This window comes from Epargyreus clarus, unplaced genomic scaffold, assembly GCF_041222505.1.
Source record: "Epargyreus clarus isolate Ecla_fem2 unplaced genomic scaffold, WU_Ecla_fem_2.2 ptg000027l, whole genome shotgun sequence".
Taxonomy (NCBI): domain Eukaryota; kingdom Metazoa; phylum Arthropoda; class Insecta; order Lepidoptera; family Hesperiidae; genus Epargyreus; species Epargyreus clarus.
In genome coordinates, this window is record NW_027332234.1 from 7,425,350 (window position 1) to 7,443,704 (window position 18,355).

Consider the following 18,355-nt stretch of genomic DNA (forward strand, 5'->3'; position numbering starts at 1 on the left):
AATGGGCTTATCAGGAAAAATAAAAAAAATCTGAATTTCCGTTTTTAGAATATATTGTGTCTTCCAGTGCACACTGCCAGGCTCACAAGAAAAAGAAAGAAACATAAATGTGTCTTTAAGAGGTCCTCTATTAATGGCCGCAGAATTCAGATAGGTTTTTAGCGTCGGTTCCTGTACCTTATGATGTAATAAAATGAAACACGAATTCATGAGAGTATTTATTAAGCACGACTACAATGTTGCACACCAATAACATACATGTCTTATACAATGACATTTTAAAATGGAGTTTATTAAATAAATAAATACGAATAATTATGAGAGTATTTATTAAGCACTACTACAAAGTTGTACATAAACAACGAATATGCCTTATACATTGGCATGTAATGAATTAATATTAATTTATATTAATTCTTTCGGTGGGCGCGATTGCGACGCATATTAGTCTGGCACTGCGGGCAGTACCACTTCCCTTTTGGCGGGGCCGTGATTCCCACACACGGGTAGTGGAACCATTCGAAAGGACACTGAAATCATTTTAAGAATACGTATTACACATAGTCATTACTTGAACTAGAACAGATAATTATAATCCAAACCAAAAACCCTATGACTTAAAAATATAGCCTATGCCACTCTGCAATTGCACACGCCACAAGCAAATCCATTGCCACTTCCTATTTATAATCCGTTAAGGTGTGTGGACGACAGGACATGCCATAGAAGGAGACACAAACATTCATACGCTCAAAAATAAAACAATTCGTTGTACAACAAACTGTTAATAATACAATTAAATTAAAAGTAAGTTTGTAAATATTTGTTGAGGTAATATCATATGGGGTCAAACCATAAATACCAAAATATGTGCTAACTGTTACACTTGTATAGTCCTCACCAAAATGCTAGTCCGCTTTGAAGTTGATGCGAGCAGGTGTAGGCATACAATTTGCTATGGCGACGCGATTCATTACTATATTCAGAGCGGACTAGCAGTTTTACGCGGACTATAATAGTTATGCAGTCCAATACATTTTAACTGCATTCTTATAATGCACATTTACATTTTAAGTAGATACTGTTTTTAAGTTAATTAAATGTTTTCTACTTACATCTTGATTGTCACAGGCCACCATGTCGCCGTAAGACACCTGGTTGCAGATGCAGTAGCGAGGCTCGTTGGGATCGTATGTCCATTCTTCCTCCATTGGCTCCTCTATGGCCACGTTATTCACCACATTATTTATGCCCCTAAAAATACAGTTTATTTATACTTAGAAATTATATAGATAAATGGTGGTAGAATGTTATATATCTAAATATTATGTTACATATAGAATTGAGTGTAATAATAATCTCACAATTATTTGTATTGGTGAGATTGAGAGTGTGATTTAAAGTTGGCCAGAGATGCGTTGAACATTTCATAATATGAGTCTCTCCTCTACAGCACACTCTTAAGACCAGAACATATCAATGAAGAAACTGTAGTGCTATATTGCTACATATTTTTTTTTAATAGCAATGTTTCTAGTTTCAATAAGGCAGATGCAGACATAGCAGTTCCTACGATATGGAGCAAATTTATTTGCGAATACAATTTATATTTTATGTTATCTATTTCTACTAAATAAATAAATAGTTTTATATATTTAACTAACACAACAGTGGGTGAAGACGAACGACTGGCGGCCGCGGCAACAGCCTGTTGGGAGTGCACCGACACTCCGCTGGAAGAACTGTATGAAGTCTTCCTGTAAAACAAACATATACATATTAGTAAATACTTTTATTTTTGTAATTATATTTAATATTATAACCGCGCAGAAACCCTAAGTAAACATAATAAAAAAGTTAAGTCACAAAATATTTCACATTTAACACAAAAATCACCAATGTTATTTACTATTTCTTGTTCAAATCAAATTCAGTGCAAATTTCCTATTATAAGAAAAAAATAAAAAGTTATTCATTAACTTTTTATTTTTGTAACAAAAATATTTACATAGACTATTATAAGAACATTAATTTTGAATCTATATTGCCAAGTCGTGGAGTACACATTAAATTACTTACTTCTGTTTGTTATGACGTTTGTTTGAGGAAGAAGCTGAGGAGCTATGTCCGTGAGATGTAGTATGATGTCCATGAGCACTGCCGCTGCTTTGGCTATGGGTCGGGGCAATGCCGTGACCTGCAGTTATATCAAATATTAATTTACATGACCTTAATAAATAGAGCCTCTGATTTGTTCGAAAATAACCGTTTCACTAGATGTAACAAATATTTTGCATATTGTCCTATTCATCGTCTGAAATTCTTGATAAATATTAGAAGTCATCCAAAAATTAAATTGAACTTTTTATGGAGCGTGGAGTTAGTACTATAAGCTATTGATATTTTCAAATATGTATAGAAGAAAAAATAAGACCTCTCAACAAATAATGTTTCGTACATGATAACAAAAGTGGCATAATGAGAATTTTGGTCTTTGGGGAGTAAAAAACTATACAAATGTAAAATAGTACCTATGACCCTTAAATTTTGTATCAATATGACAACTAATTACTAACCATGATCATGATGAGTGGTGTGATGAGCGTGATGCTGAGTGTGTATAGTGTGATGAGCCAATTCACCTCCAGTCACTGCCTCGTACGACGCTTTGAGCGTCGCCGTACGGCGGCCCTGCGACATCTGTTTACATAGTTAAAAAACGTCATGAGTGATGTTAAATCATTATTGAGTAAAATTAAGTTATTGTTATTTTTATTTTATTACATACTAATAAGCTTCTAAAAGTAGAAGAATTTGAGACTGAGAAGGGAAGATTAGGGGTACTTTTGTATTTTTTTAATAAGTATCTATTTTTCTTTGCAAAAATGTTTAATTCCTAATTCCAAGTCACATATAGTAAGAATATAGTATCTACTTCACCATCTTCACCTCTAATTTGCCAGTTTTTTCTTAACAAAGAGTCCTTTAATATCCTATTACTACTATAGGTATTCATGAGATATAATAAGTATATGAAAATAGAATATTTCTGGTACCTGTTGTGTGGCGGCGATGGCTTGACTAGCCGCAGCGGCAATGGTGCTTCCGGCGTGACCCAGAGTGTAGGAATCACGTCCCAAAGCCACCTGAAATAATTTTGGTTCAAATGATATTAGAAATTAATTATGACTTACCTAAACGGCGAAGAAAAACATAGTGACTATGGCCTAATCCATTTCATTCTGAGAGGAGACCCGTGCCCAACAGTGGGTCAGTAATGGGTCGATGATGATAATAGAATGTATACTTATCGAAAAACAGAAACAAATATTGTTAAAATTTTGTAAATATTTTTTTGGATAAATTCAAGAACTAATTAAATGTATCATCTTATATTATTATTGGAAATTAAATTGTTTAAAAAAAACAAACACCAAAAACATACCAAACCTTATGGAATTGAAAAGAAATAGACTTTTTGATTAACATAAAAATTGTAATTTGTATAAATTACCGATAGATTACCCATGGATAATGTGTAAATAGTCTAGAACATAGCCGTATATGTGTACCTGCATAGCAGGATCACTTCTGGGCACAGTCCCATTGCCGGCGGAGTGTCCGCGGGGCTCGCGCGGCGCCCAGCTCTCGCGGCGCTTCTCAGCGCGGATGCGGTATCTGATACAAATGTAACATTTAAATTAGTTTATTTTTGAAATTATATAAATCATAAATTTTGAGATGAATAATAAATTTTGATGATAGTAGAACCCATGGTTCGACCCCAAAGGCGCTACTGCCACATATTTCTGTCCAAAATAGCAATATTGAGCAGGATTATATTCTGGTTTTTAATGGAGACACTTGTGTTAAGCATTTCAACTTAATCCACAGGGGTAGCATACCTGTGACCAATCACAGGACAACACATACTCACACGATGTATAAAAAAATAACCTATGTAAGTATATGAGTTTTAGACCTTTACTTCAAACAGTGTAATTGTTCCGACACCTTATAGACATTCAATTAAGTAAAATAAAAGCATTCAAACTTTCCGTTTCCCTGGTAGCTCTTTGATGTGTTATATATCTTACCGGCTTTCCTTGTAATGGTTGTTGTTAGATGTGCTGGTGTGATTGGTGTTCACATCCAGATCCAATGAACGTTTCTCCAACAGCTCAGTAATCCCCTTGTTGTCAGCCTCCAGCTCACACTTGAACTTGTGCAGTTCAGTATCTACAAATACAATGTACACAGTTAAATATGATCATCATATTTATATAAACCATTCGAAGTAAAATGTTAAATGTTTTAATAAAATTGTTTGAATAGAACTGAGCTATTTCATACTCATAAGGATCTTATCGGGGAATGTATACAAATATGTTCTTTACAACAATAAATTAAGTCATATAAATTCACTCAGAGACAATTGAATATAAATAAAATCTGGAAATTGTGTTCAGAGCTACTTAAAAGAGTAGGAAACTTTACTGTGTATTTATTTTATTTATTGTATCACATTATAAGTCTTTTCCTATTTAATTTGTTATTTTTACAACCTGTGTTGTAGTTGTGTCCATCAATCAATGCTTATAGCATGAAATCCAATTTTATTTTTGTACATTTTAATAAAGTGCTCATAGCATTAAGTCTGCCTTTGTAGCACATTTTAGGTATAAGATTTAAATAAATAAATAAAGTTATAAAAGAACAAATAATGAAGATTTAATTAATAAATCATTACTTACCCAGTCTGCGTAAATAACGATCAACAAGATCATACATCTGGTTGGCCAGAGTGACCTTCTCATCGGCCTCCTCCAGAGTCTTATTGTACCCACGTTTAATATCGGAGTACTCAGTATTAGCTTGTTCAGTGTTCATCTCGCCACGCCGGCAATTCCCAAATAGAGTGCGCACACGCTTCTCTAATGTGTCCATATTGTCTATGTAACAATAGTATTACATTGTAAATAGTAGTAGATACATTTTGAAATAGAATGAAAGTAAATGGTCATTCAATTATATTTGCGTTTTTAATATTTTTTATTGAATAGTCCATTCTTAAGTTATTTTCTTCCAACTTGCAGTTTAATAAATTTTATTTGAGTACTGTATACTTGGATAGATCATTAACATTAGGGACGTAATGGCACTATACCAACATTCATAAACAGTAAATAGCAAATAAAAAATACTAACTTTGAACAGACAAATCCATTTCTCGCATTTCCGTGAATCTGTCCCTCAACTCTTGAGGAAGATGTTCAATCACTGTAAATAATATTCATAATATTAATTAAGTATAATTAAGCACAAATATATGACCACCGAAATGTATTGTTGAAATATTCTCAATGGCAGAAATCTTTGTTGCTGGAACAATGAATAAGGTTAATAATAGATATTTAACGCACATTTTTTAATTATAACTACTTCGGTGTGATCATAACCAGTCTACTATTATTTATCTAGAAACAGAAAAATTTTGGTCCAAAATAGGCAAGTAGTCAAGTTAGGCCACATTAACCGAATAGGCATTTTATAATAATGTGCCTTATAAGTTATTTTAAGTAAATAACTATTAACTTATATTATAATTTATTATGTATATAACGAAACTCTCTAAAAGTATTTCCCCAACTTAAAACCATATTATAATGGATAAAATATTAAAACGTTAAGTTCTACTATAGGTAGCGTAGCATAGGTAGCGATTAAATTTCGCGCCAGTACAATTGACAAAATCAATAAATGTGGTGCCAACCGTAATGGCGATAGGCGTGGTGAAATCTTTATAGAACAAAGAACTTACTTTCAAGATAATCCTCCAGGTACAACATTTTGGTAAGTTTATTTAGTTTCTCTTTGAATAGTTTTAATAAATTATCCGTATATGCTATATATACACGTTAATGAGATCAGTTAAACGACAAATTTTACAAGATGACGTGTATTATAAACGACGTCACACGCGTAATAATAATACTCGAGTGAGAGTGGTCGATTGATTTTAGTCTGTCAGGTTGGTATTCTTGTTATATGTTCGGAAACTAAACCGAAAATATTGTTTCAAAATATCTTGGTGTTAATTATTATATTTAAAATAAAAGTCCCAATACACAGTCATCTTGGCAGCATAATTCACTTAAATGGGTGCATTTAATCATAGGCGACTATACTCTTTGATTTAATCTATGTGGCTCCTACCTTTACCGCGCGGCTACATACTGGTCGAGTGGCAAGGGAAGTGGGCAGGGACAAAACACCTATAGGATAATCCTGGCACAGACGTCGTGTAGCCGAGCTCCGTCGTGCCGCTGGTCCCGCTGGTCGTTTACCGAATCAAGGATAGTAATCTGAGATCGATTAATGGAAGAATCGAACTTTTGGAGCAAAAAGATCGATTATTTTTGGTTGGCTTGTTTGGTCTTGATTCCTTGAAAAGATCGAAGATCGATTTTTGACACTTCGATTCGAATTGATTCCAGAATACATCTTTTTCGGAACGATATTGTACTCTACAGTGTAGAGTACAATATCGTTCCGTTCGATATTGTACTCTACAGTGTAGAGTACAATTACTAAAATATATAGTGTAGAGTCTACACAACGGAAATAATCTCGTTAACACGAGGAGCAGCGCGAGGTGCCACTGTAAAAAATAAAAATGACTTATGAACAATAGATAACCACCAAACAAACTGTACAAATACCTCACAGAGTAAAATTAGTAGTTGTAGAGGTATATATAATTTCATGTTTTCTTGTTGCAGATACAAAATGATCAGGCGACCATTAACAGAAGTAGTGTTAAAACTGAGCGATTTACAAGAGTACGAGACGTATCGTCGTGAGTTAGCAAACAATTCTTCGGCTGCTAACGAGATGCAGGAAGATACACCGAAATCGTTGGCTCCTGGCACTAAAACAACTGACGAAATTCACAACAGGATTGGCTATGCCCCTAAGAAGAAGCCAAGTGGCCCAAGTACTGTTTGAAGAAGAAGTCTAATATTAATAAGCTTTATAATTTAACATGTACTTCCGGTGCGTTATAACTGTAAGGCAGATCTTTGTCCATTATTCACTTTATAGTTTAATCGATATGGAAAAAAGTGTCATGTTTATTTAATATAAGTAGTTTCATTGCTGTTAATAATCTCTTACAGTCTATTAAACATCTGATAATAGGTTTTTCTTCCATATTTTACAACTATTTCGCTTGACCTCATACGCTGTCTCGTGCGCTATGCACGAGCGCACGGCTTCGTACAATAATAAATTTAATCCTTTGCCATATACATTAGATTATTTCTCGTTAAATTAACCTAAAACTGTTTTTTAAGTAATCAAAACATTCCGCTGTCTTTATTTCCATTATTTATAAATTATAACACTGATATTGTGGCAAACATTAAGTATATTTAAATACTTAAGAATAGTCGTTATGAAATAAAAGTGTTTTCTTTAGATATTTTTATTGAATAAAATTTAAACATTACACAATGACTTTACAAATAACAGTGCAATTAATTTATGTAACTAGAAGTTAGCAAACGTGTAAATGGAATAAATTGTTACGATTTTTTAAATCAAATAGCGTGTTTACTCGTAGTTTTTGAGTTTGGGCCAAGTTTCATTGAATTCCTTCTTACGCGCGCTTCGATGCTTACTTATTAAACAGCATAATCTGCAAAAAATAATGTTCAGTAAATAAATAATCCGTTCACGGTATTTGCTACATTAGAATTAAACTAATTTCTCAACTGCGCCTCTTTCGCGCATATTTCTACGCACGTTTTCTAGATTCATTAGCTTAACTATTTCTCTAATATGTGTGAGGTAAAAAGTGTTTTTTAACACTCAAGTAATAATAATACAAACGTATTTTTTTCTATAATTTCTGATATCAGTCTATGTTCAAACCCATAGACATGTCTCTGTTTTTACCAGTGTTTTTATTTCATTGTTTTTTGTCATTAATACTGGTGATTAACAACATTTTAATGTTTAAAAATAACGCTTACCTCAAAGTAAGGAAATAGATGATTTCAGCTACACTTAGGAAGGAAAATCCCATAAACAGTCCGAGAAGGCCACCACAATTAGCAAGAAAGTCAGTTTGTCCATAAAGTTCAGATCGACGCGATGTAATGAATTGTGCTTCCTTGAAAAATATCATCACTCTTGAGAAGTACATGCTGAAAGAAAATTAAATTAATTACCAATAAGAACAAACAACACAACTACATTCAGATTTCATTTGTGATTTTATTGAATGAATATAGTTTTAAACATCTCCGTAAATTATCGAAATGGGGTATGAGGGGGAAAACAATTGGACATTTGGTTTAGAAATCGTATTTCTATAAAAACACAAGCAAACCTAAATATATAGAGCTTTGTTTACCATGGAGAAGATTTAAGAATGAGTAAATTATTACGTACAAGCTATCAATTGTTTTCCTGGTTCTATTGCAATGGTAGATAGGTGCTTGGCTGGATGGTTACCAAACAGGGATTTGTAACTATTGAATAGTAGGTAGTTTATTATTATAGTTAGTGGTAGTTTAGTACCTATATTAGTGGTAGTTTATTATTATTAATGACGTCATACATATTTTATAGTACGTAGCATCTTATATTTAAGTTACAGGGAAGTATTAAATAATAGAGCGGTCATATCCTTTCATGCGCTATCAAACAATTGATGTGGTGATTTAGTAATAGTAACATGCTCCCCCTTAGTTTACATGTGACGGTCACGGTCAAACGCAATCATATCGTTGCATACATCCTGCTAAGGATCTTCCAGAAATAATTTCGAATTATATTGCTTACCGCTCTTCTACAACTTCTGGCAATACATAGATAGATAAGTGATAGACACGCCTAACAAGAAAGTGTATCCAGTTTAGAGAATTGAAATTGTTGCGTAAATAAATTTTGCCACGTCTCCGTGCTTAAATATCTCTAAAATATTTGAAATACTTATTACGTAAATTACGTAGTATTAGTTATTTATGGCTATTTTTTCTCAATTTTTTTATATGTCAAGAATTAATATAAAAATTGTTAGTACAAATCCGCTATTTGTGGCTTCATCCAATTTTATGGTGGTGAAGTATCTTTCTATTTTACTTATCAAATGTCCCATGTTACAATAATTTACATCATTTATTTGCAAACTTCGAAAGCCGTATAACTAATAAGATACTAATGGAAGTAACAATTGTTTGCATATAGGATTTATGCCTTGCAATAGAAATTTCGATTTTTCTGCCTACTAGAATCAGGCGTAAGACAATACCGCAAGAACACAATACTCATAAGGGCGAGAGCGAAGTTGTGGTGGTCCAGTGCAAATTGTGGTTACCTATTTAAAGTGGTTGGGTAACTGGTTTGATAAAGATGAAGTACTTACTCGTCGCTGTCGATCTTTTGGTTGAAGGCTCGGTACAGAGCTTTCCAATCGAAGTCCGCTTGTGACGTCTCAGCTTCATACTCGATGGAGGTGCAGGCGGGCAGGCACCGGCACCGCGCCGCGACTTCACGAGCCTCGCGTAACGTGTCGTTGTCACTCATCTTTTCATCTATACCAGACTGAATTTCCACAGTCACGAGTTCCACTAAAATATATGTATACATTCATGTACGTATATATGTTTTTGAATAACTTTTGTACTAAATAAAAAAGTGATTTTGAGTAATAGAAATCTTTAAGGACCTGTAACAAAATAGGATGATAATTTTGCGCCATCCTGTATTTGTTACTTGTTTCACTTACTTTGAGCGTCTTTTATGCATTTCATGCTGCCTGCGCTGCACACTTTCATGTCAGGTCCACCTTAGAAAGAATAAAATAAAACAAGCCTTAAGATAACTTTTATTTGTATGTTAGATGGAAGGTAGCATGACCTCTTTCTAAAACGTCTACAATGCTTAGTAATGCATAATAAAGCGTAGGATGAGGATTCAATAGTTCAAGCGAAATGCCAGAATCGTGAAGCGTTTTGAAATGTCGAGGACGATACTTGCGCTTGCTTTTCTATGTATAAACGGAAGTAGAAATGTAACATGGTGTATTGGATCATGACCTCTACATCTAGTACCACTTTTATGTATCAATCTACCTATGTTGGTAAATACTTGTTATAATATACAAGTAGCAGACGAGCATGCAGTCCACCTGATAGTAGGTAAGTGGCTACTGCCGCCCATGGACATTTATAATCAACCCCAAATAAGACTAGATTCCTGCCTGGGTTCGGCCACTGATGCGTGCACACTGAGCAATAAGCTGGAATGACTCGGAAAAATAAGTCTCCTATCAAACCAGAATACAGAAGCACTTAACACTGCTGTTATTAGACAGAGATAGGTGTGGCGGTGGTACCGCCCAAATCGAACTACAGAAGGTTACTCCCACCTTCATTAAATAATTAGGTATAGGTATCATCAACCAATTCCAAAAAAATATTTTATTTTCTAATTGTAGCTATTATATTTTAGTACAAAATACTCACGCGGCAGTCCAAAATGTATACATCCACATCTCGTATAGGTGAAATTAGTCAAACACTCCATTTCACAATTAGCTTGAGTGTAAATTTTGAAGTATTGAAGGTATCGCTCGCTGGGGAAATAACACTGGCGTCTGCAAATAGACATGATTATTTCAATGTAAGTAATTAATTTATTTTAAACTAGTTTTTAAAAGAAAATAATATGACATACTAACATACATAAAACTGAAAATTCGTACCTTCATTGGAATGAAAGTTCAGTTCGTTTATTCCGGGATAAAAACTATCCTATGTCCTTTCTCGGGTCTCAGATTATCTTTGTACAAAATTTCATTAAAATCGGTTCAGTGGTTTAGGCGTGAAGAAGAAGAAAGAGACAGACAGAGTTACTTTCGGATTTATAATATTTGTAAGGATAAGGATTAAATTAATTTGCCTTTAATTCATTGCCATGCAGTACGTTTAAAGGGATCCGTACCCAAAGGGCGAAAACTGGACCCTATTACTTACCTTTGCTGTTTGTCTGTGATTTTTGTTAATTGATGGTAGGTACGGAAATCTCCGTGTGTTAGTTCTTGGCCAATTATTATTTATTTTATCTGACGGAAGTAACAAATGAGTATGCCCTCTATCTGACTTTAAACAGACATTATTACCCATACATCATTCAAATCCAGATGATATCTAAATAACCGCCACCTGCAGTTGATTACAAATGTGTTGTTGTCGTTCATGACCAAGTATACACTTACACGTGTGGGTATATACACATATGAATACTATATAAAAATTGAAAATATTAGTAATGATGGTCTCAGTCTCGCACCGGGGTGTAGGTTAGAACCTCAAGTCAAATTTCAGAGGCCATGCCTATAATAAATTAAAAAAAAAATTATGAGACTTTCTACCCTCATGCTTTATAAGAAGACGAGCTTTTGCCCGCGGCTTCGCTCGCGTTACGAAGTAATATTTTCATCCCCTATTTTATCCCCTTGGGGGTAGAATTGATCAAAATCCTTTCTTAGCGGATGCCTACGTCATAACATCTACCTGCATGCCAAATTTCAGCCCGATCCGTCGAGTGGTTTGGGCTGTGCGTTGATAGATCACTATGTCAGTCAGTCACCTTTAAGTTATATATACCTACTTAGATTCGGGTAACACACACAAAATATCACTTGCTCTTACAGTTAAGTCAAACATCACGAAGAATACCTTAATGCCTCATATTAATACCTTAAAGCATCGTAGGGCCTGAGTCCCTCTGACGTCGTCATCATGTTCGGTTTGACTGCGACCACTACTTCTTGGGAGAGTGGTAGCCTGAAATACTGCTGCGAAAGACGTGGCAACTCGGCGGGGTTGTGGAGCAATATCTACAATAACACATTGACATATAATATAGAAGTAGTAATGAACATGCAATCTCTCGATGGTAAATGATCTATAGTCAACCTCAGATCGGTTACAGACGCGTCGCTATTTCTGAGGATTGAGTTGCAATCCCTCGTACAGGATCGCTTGATTTTCTTGTTTTAAGGCAGAAATAGGTACCGCCGTGGTTGTCCCTGTAGTTCCGGGACTAGAATAGAGCTACGGTATCCCCTGCCTGTCGTAAGAGGCGACTAAAAGGGGGCTTCCGGGGTTGCGGGCGGCAAGAGTGGGAGCTCGAACCGCCCGGCCAGCGGCCCCGGGAAGGACGACGGTATGTGTGGTCGCATACCGTCGTATACACCAGATGGTGTGGCGAGCGTCAAGCTCACCTGGGCGGAGCCCTACGGGGCAACGCGCTAAGAGGACTCCGGTTGCGTTCCTTTGGAGATCCCGGAGCCCTCAACGCAGCGCAGAGGACGGCCACCGGGGGGGTTTTAGTGCGGTAAAAATCCCACATAACTCGGCGTCGCTCCCACGTTGTCGGGTACCTTTTGAAGGTTTCCCCCACGACAAAAAAAAAAAAAGGTACCGCCGTGGTGCCTCAACAGTCGAGCTACGAAGCTACGTATTTTTCTATCTTATATATTTTCCTTAGCATTAGCATTACTAGTTGCTTTTTTCTTTCTATTGAAATGAAATCATATGGATCCTAAATAATCCTAAACACTGGAATGAAATTTATATCGGTCGTGTATTGAACCCAAATATGGATTTAATTGTTCTCAATATCAGTAATTGTATTAGGTAGGTATATTTTTGATAAGGTACATAATTCATTAACAAAAATATAATTTTCTATGTAAGAAAATAAGTATTTTGTGTTTTTGATTAGTATTGCTGTTATGAAAGTTCTTACAAAACATATTGCTATATTACCTTGAAACCTTGAACTGGACCTTTACATAGATAATCCATGTCGATTCTCTTGCCAGTTAGTAACATAACTAGACCGGCCTTTGCACCGTAGCCCTGCGAAAAAAAGTATTAACTGCAAGAAAACAAAATCACAAACATAGGCGGACTAAGGTCATCGGAGGCTGAATGTTGAATGGCCCCCAGAAGTGTAAAAAGAATAATGTTTTTTTACAAAATGACAAATGTGTCATATAAGTATTCGCCTGTGATTCGGTGAGTTTTTTTCGCTAAGTTACACATAGATTGTTTGGATCTGACGACCTTTTTTTAGCAAATGTGTTTGGAGGCTCCCGCAGGATCGGAGGCCCGGCGCAGACCGCCCCTTATAAGCCGCTAGAGATCATCAAACATACTATATAAGTGTGTATTTAGATTAATTATTAAGAATCAAACCGATCTATAATGTTAAATACCTAATATTTGGCGTGGTCGGTAGTTTGGGAGACTGCTGATGGCTAAACATACACGCTTACGTGTTTCGAAGGCATGTTCAATTGTCGTCGTTCAATTGTTAAGATCGCATGGTTGTTCTTAAATCTTTTTGGGGGGCGGTTTAACAACATCCGATGCGGGTCAGCCACTAATCCATAACCATCCTTATATCCGTGTTGGAGTACGCTCCAGGGCTCCCTCCGTTTTAAGTAGAGACTTGTTCACAGTAGTAAGACATAAAATATCTTGCAGTTGCAGTCAAGAATATAAGTAACCTGTTTGGTGACATATAGGCAATTGCCGCGAACCCAAACTTTCCTCTTAAAATCCACTCGTTTGGAGAACATTCTCTATGCTTCCTCCAGTTATGTGCTAAGAGAACCAAGCCCAGCAGTGGGGTATAGAAACGACTTGCTCTATCGAAGTTTATCTACAGTGGTTTTGAATTTGGTTGTGTTTGTCAGTAGTTACTTACAGATCCTCGATGTGGATATGTTTTGAGTGGAGTAGAGAGTGGGTAACCTCCTTCCAAGGTCCATGTTGTTGTCAAATTTCTTGATTCCATGTATTCGTATTCCGTATGTAAACTTAAGAAAAACGAATCGTATTAAAATCTTTAAATGTTTGATGGCTGACGCCAATCATATGCATAGATTGTACACGATTTGGTTAATACTTAAGAATACAACTCAATAGGTAATTAGATACTTAGATAATTTCATCTACACTAATATTATAAAGAGGAAAACTTTGTTTGCATGTTTGGTTGTAATGAATAGGCTCAAAAACTACTGGAGCGATTTTAAAAATTCTTTCACCATTCGAAAGCTACATTATCTACGTGTAATATAAGCTATATTTTATATGAAATATATTTGATAAGTGCATTTTGAGGCGGTACAAAATTTGCCGGGTCAGCTAGTATGTCATAAATACAGAGTAAGCCATTATAAGCTAGAAGATAAAGCGTTTTATTGTAAAAAAATAAAATTACTTCTCAGTTCTGAATAGTTGATCGGCGCCTAAAGTGTTGAAAGTGTAACATAAACCTTCTTCTGTAATAATTGGAGAAAATAAAGCTTCACAGTTGTCTAACAACTCGCCCTGCCACTTGCAACCGAAGAATAATTCCCGTAAATTGGCCGAGAGCTATAAAGTAATTTAAATAGGTATTAGTTTCAATAGTTTGGATGTCATTTACCTTGGTGATTCGGTCAGTACATAGATAGAATGGTATTAGTTATTTAAATAGGCAACAGTACCCTTACCATGAGTTTTTACGTTTTGACAAATAGGACTGTTTTGGTATTTGTTTACGTATTGGCACATACAATTTCCAAGTTCTGATATTATCCGCTAGGGGTGCTGATTGGAACTTGTATGGGTAAACACGTAAACAAATACCAAAACAGTCATATTTGTCAAAATGTAAACACTCATAGTAAGGGTACAGTTTAAAATTTGGAACAGTGACATCAATTCACGTCAATTGTTTTATTCTTAAATCGTCTCCACATTTCGTTTTCTCGCGTTCTCGCGAGATTCTCGCGAGAATGTGGAGCGATTAAGTAAGTAAGATTTTTTTTTAATTTTTCTGTGACGTACCGTGTGACGATCTTAAACGTTACGAAATATGAAAGAAAAAGGCTGTCAAGAGTAAAATTTTTACAGCGTAAGAGTATACTTATTATGAATGGAAAAATAATACTAAGCAATAATTGTAAAATAATCCTCACATACCCTTTTAATATTGTCTATTGTTACGTTTCCGGGTGAAAACTTCCGGCCTGTTTCAGGAGCTAAATGGTCATCGCAAACCATCGCAACATCTTCAAAAGTATGCATCCTGAAAAAAAAGCAATACATGTAATATGAAAGCTACATTATCTTGTATATAAAATTCTCGTGTCAAAATGTTAGTAACCGTACTCCTCCGAAACGGCTTTACTGATTTTCACCAAATTTTATATGCATATTCAGTAGGTCTGAGAATCGGCTACTATCTATTTTTCATACCCCTAAGTGATAAGGGTTGTTCACCCTTAACATTTTTTTATTTATATGGCAACACAACGTTTGCCGGGTTGGCTAGTTTGAATTTAAAATGTTAATGGTCGGATTATGCTGGTAAAAGTCCTTTTCTTCGCATAGATCGTGCTGATCTTGGTATTTCCACAGATAATGGTAGGCTGTGTGATGAGCAATGATCACTTATATTTGGATGGATTGCAAACTTTTTAGCTATAGCAATAAAAAATAGTTACGTATGAAATATTACAAATACTTACTCTTCTTCTGTTAGATTAGCTTTAGTGGTCTCATTAAGATACATATGGTAATATTTGGTGAAATTGAACCTCGTTTGCATTGCCTTGGTTTCGAAGCAAACGGTAATAGCTGGGTAAGGAATCTGGAAAAAATAAAAGGGAGATGTTATTATTCAAATTGAAATATTTATAATAATAAATTATTGAGTTATACCTACTTGCCAAACTGGAGTTGAATTTTCAGCGAAGCTGACAATCACTGGACTCTCAGTCCATTTTATCCAAACCTTCCGTATAAGAAACGAGCAGAATACCACGCATAATATGAACATGAATAGCCAAAATATTCTGAAAAGTATGGTAATACATAATATGAGATTACTTTAAGTAATAAAACTATATTTTCTATCTCTTCGATAAATCTTTATTAAAGTATACTTTTGAACCTGTCTACAAAAAAGGCTCAGCATGTATTGACAATAGAGTCAATACACAAACCATTATTGTACCACTGCTGGGCACGGGTCTCCTCTTAAAGTGAGAAGGATTAGGCGATAGTCCACCGCGCTGGCCAAGTGCGTATTGGTAGATTTCACATACCTTACAGATTTTTTTTAATAAATCTCTCAGGTATGCAGGTTTCCTCACGATGTTTTCCTTCATCGTTTAAGCAAGTGATTTTCTAATACACACATCATTTTGAAAAATCAGAGGTGCGTGCCTGGGATTTGAACCTCGGACCCCTCGATCGAGAGGCCGAGTTTCTTAACCACTAGGCTATCACTGCTATATATAGAGATGATATATACTAGGTAAAATGTGTACTGAGATTAGAAGTATGCGTCCGAGTAAAGACTTATTCCAAAAACTAGGTCCACGAGAGAGGACTAAGGCGTCTATGGTTTAAAGAAGTTTCCATAACTAGCGTATAACTAATTTGCACTGTACAAAAATATAAGTAAGTATAAATTGTTGTAACATTTTCATTGTCCTTTGTAGGCTAATCTTAAAATCAGTAAATAGATTCCGAGCGCGGATGCTCATTATTAAAAACTTACTTTTCAACAGGCGTTCTCTTTTTCTCTCCAATGTATCTGAGTCCATGAAGATTAGAATTTGCGGTATAGTCAATGAAATATTCTTTAATCAACTTTAATTTTTCTTTCTTGTGACCGTCATCTTTAATCTTCTTAACTTCCTTGACATTATTTTCCAAATCTGGAATTCTCTCAGTGCTGTTCGATCTAAAAGGTTAAAGGCAGTTATTACGATATTGTTTTGTATTACATATAGGAGTAGCAGACGGGTATGTAGTCCACCTGATGGTAAGTGCCTTCTGCCGCCGATGGATATCTGTAATCAACCCCATATAAGATAATATATTCCTACCTTACGTTGGCCACAGATGTGCTAAGTTGACAAAGCTGGAACACCTCGGAAACACAGTTACTACACCCTTTAAACACACAGAACACAGCAGCCCTTAACACTGCTGTTATGAGGCAGAAATAGGCGGTGGTGCCACCGGAGTCGAACCACAATGGGTTCTACCTTCCAATTATTATATTGAACGGCAGTAGGAACCAACGGGGAACGTGCCACAGCTACACCTATTTCTCGCGTGGAGCAGCTCTACATGTGAGCGACTATCTTAGTCCTCAGAAGAAGCAACGCATCTGTAATTGCAAGGTGGGTATATGTTTATTATCGCGTTACAAATTACTTTTTGTCATCTTAAGTATATATAAAATTCTCGTGTCACAATGTTAGTTACCGTACTCCTCCGGAACGGATTTATCGATTTTCACCAAATTTTGTATGCATATTCAGTAGGTCTGAGAATCGGCTACTAGCTATTTTTCATAACCCTAAGTAATAAGGGTTGTTCACTATTAACATTTTTTATTTATATGGCAACACAACGTTTGCCGGGTCAGCTACTTGTTTATAAATATTTCCTTCAATGATCAGAGTTTATTAAACAGTTAGGAATTGTTTATATTCGGTAAAATAAAATACGCAATACGCGAACATAAAGTTGATAAACATTTTTAGAATTGTAGATTTTGCTCGTTTTAATATGGTTATGATATTTATGAAATTGATATATTACGTTCTTTTAAGTAAAGTATTTGTGTCATTATGTGATTACTACCTATCGTTAATATTATTCTCACTATTATTTTAAAATTATTAACGGTAATACCTATAACTATTATGTTTGTCCCCTTATTATAAGTAGACATGCATTAAGTAGACCGTTTAACAATTAATATTCTAACTTTGTGACATTCTAACATTTTAGCGCATTGGGGATTCCACCAGTGTGGGACAAAGAGAAGGGCCTTAAAAGTTGTGTCATATGTGGTTCGTAAGCTATTGTATCCTTATGAGTTATACCTCCGAAACTAAACGGATCTATGTTAAAAATAGTGATGGGTTATAGGCGAGGTGAAGCAATACAAGAACAATTGAATTACACTTACAATAGTGTTGTTACTGGTCTCTCTTGGTTGTCAATATCAATATTTATGTCCATAGATAACGGATTCTTGACGACGGGGCTCGATAGTCGCCCAGGCGACTCGCGACGCGATTCTCTATACATAGAGTTGCCTAATCTATCACAAACTGACCCGAGAGTATCCTAACGACTGCGGTAATATTTGCTACGTCGGCGGACCAACAAAAAGCGAGCTTTTCGTAAACTTAATTTATTAAAATAAATCTTAAGCTAACCTACACTGTCTAGATCGAAGTGTGATTTATTTG

General features: G+C 35.3%; 2 protein-coding genes and 1 long non-coding RNA gene across 4 annotated transcripts; 1 reads left to right on the top strand and 2 right to left on the bottom strand.

The window, feature by feature from the left end:
* Positions 1-205: 205 nt before the first annotated feature.
* On the bottom strand, positions 206-6,010 carry Ing3 (Inhibitor of growth family, member 3). Its single transcript, XM_073088569.1, has 11 exons — positions 5,822-6,010; positions 5,209-5,280; positions 4,755-4,952; positions 4,098-4,239; positions 3,573-3,678; positions 3,057-3,146; positions 2,577-2,700; positions 2,080-2,197; positions 1,665-1,757; positions 1,116-1,254; positions 206-530 (listed from the first exon to the last, which is right to left on the bottom strand). Exons 1-11 carry the CDS (start codon positions 5,847-5,849, stop codon positions 411-413), a joined length of 1,230 nt encoding a protein of 409 aa, XP_072944670.1. The 5' UTR covers positions 5,850-6,010; the 3' UTR covers positions 206-410.
* LOC140753787 (uncharacterized) lies at positions 5,695-7,479 on the top strand. 2 transcript variants are annotated; one of them, XR_012103601.1, is made up of 3 exons: positions 5,707-5,853; positions 6,783-7,103; positions 7,151-7,479. It is a non-coding gene; the product is annotated as an uncharacterized LOC140753787 (long non-coding RNA). The 2 variants fall into 2 exon arrangements; XR_012103600.1 differs by having other exon boundaries at positions 5,695-5,853; positions 6,783-7,479.
* Positions 7,480-7,514: 35 nt separating this feature from the next.
* Positions 7,515-18,320, bottom strand: LOC140753786 (pickpocket protein 28). The gene is made up of 14 exons (XM_073088570.1): positions 18,070-18,320; positions 16,642-16,827; positions 15,802-15,931; positions 15,605-15,726; positions 15,057-15,162; positions 14,311-14,465; positions 13,792-13,903; positions 12,846-12,938; positions 11,772-11,911; positions 10,536-10,666; positions 9,797-9,856; positions 9,434-9,638; positions 8,037-8,210; positions 7,515-7,699 (listed from the first exon to the last, which is right to left on the bottom strand). The coding sequence occupies exons 1-14, from the start codon at positions 18,189-18,191 to the stop codon at positions 7,615-7,617; spliced, it is 1,821 nt and encodes a 606-aa protein (XP_072944671.1). The 5' UTR covers positions 18,192-18,320; the 3' UTR covers positions 7,515-7,614.
* Between the last annotated feature and the right edge of the window lie 35 nt (positions 18,321-18,355).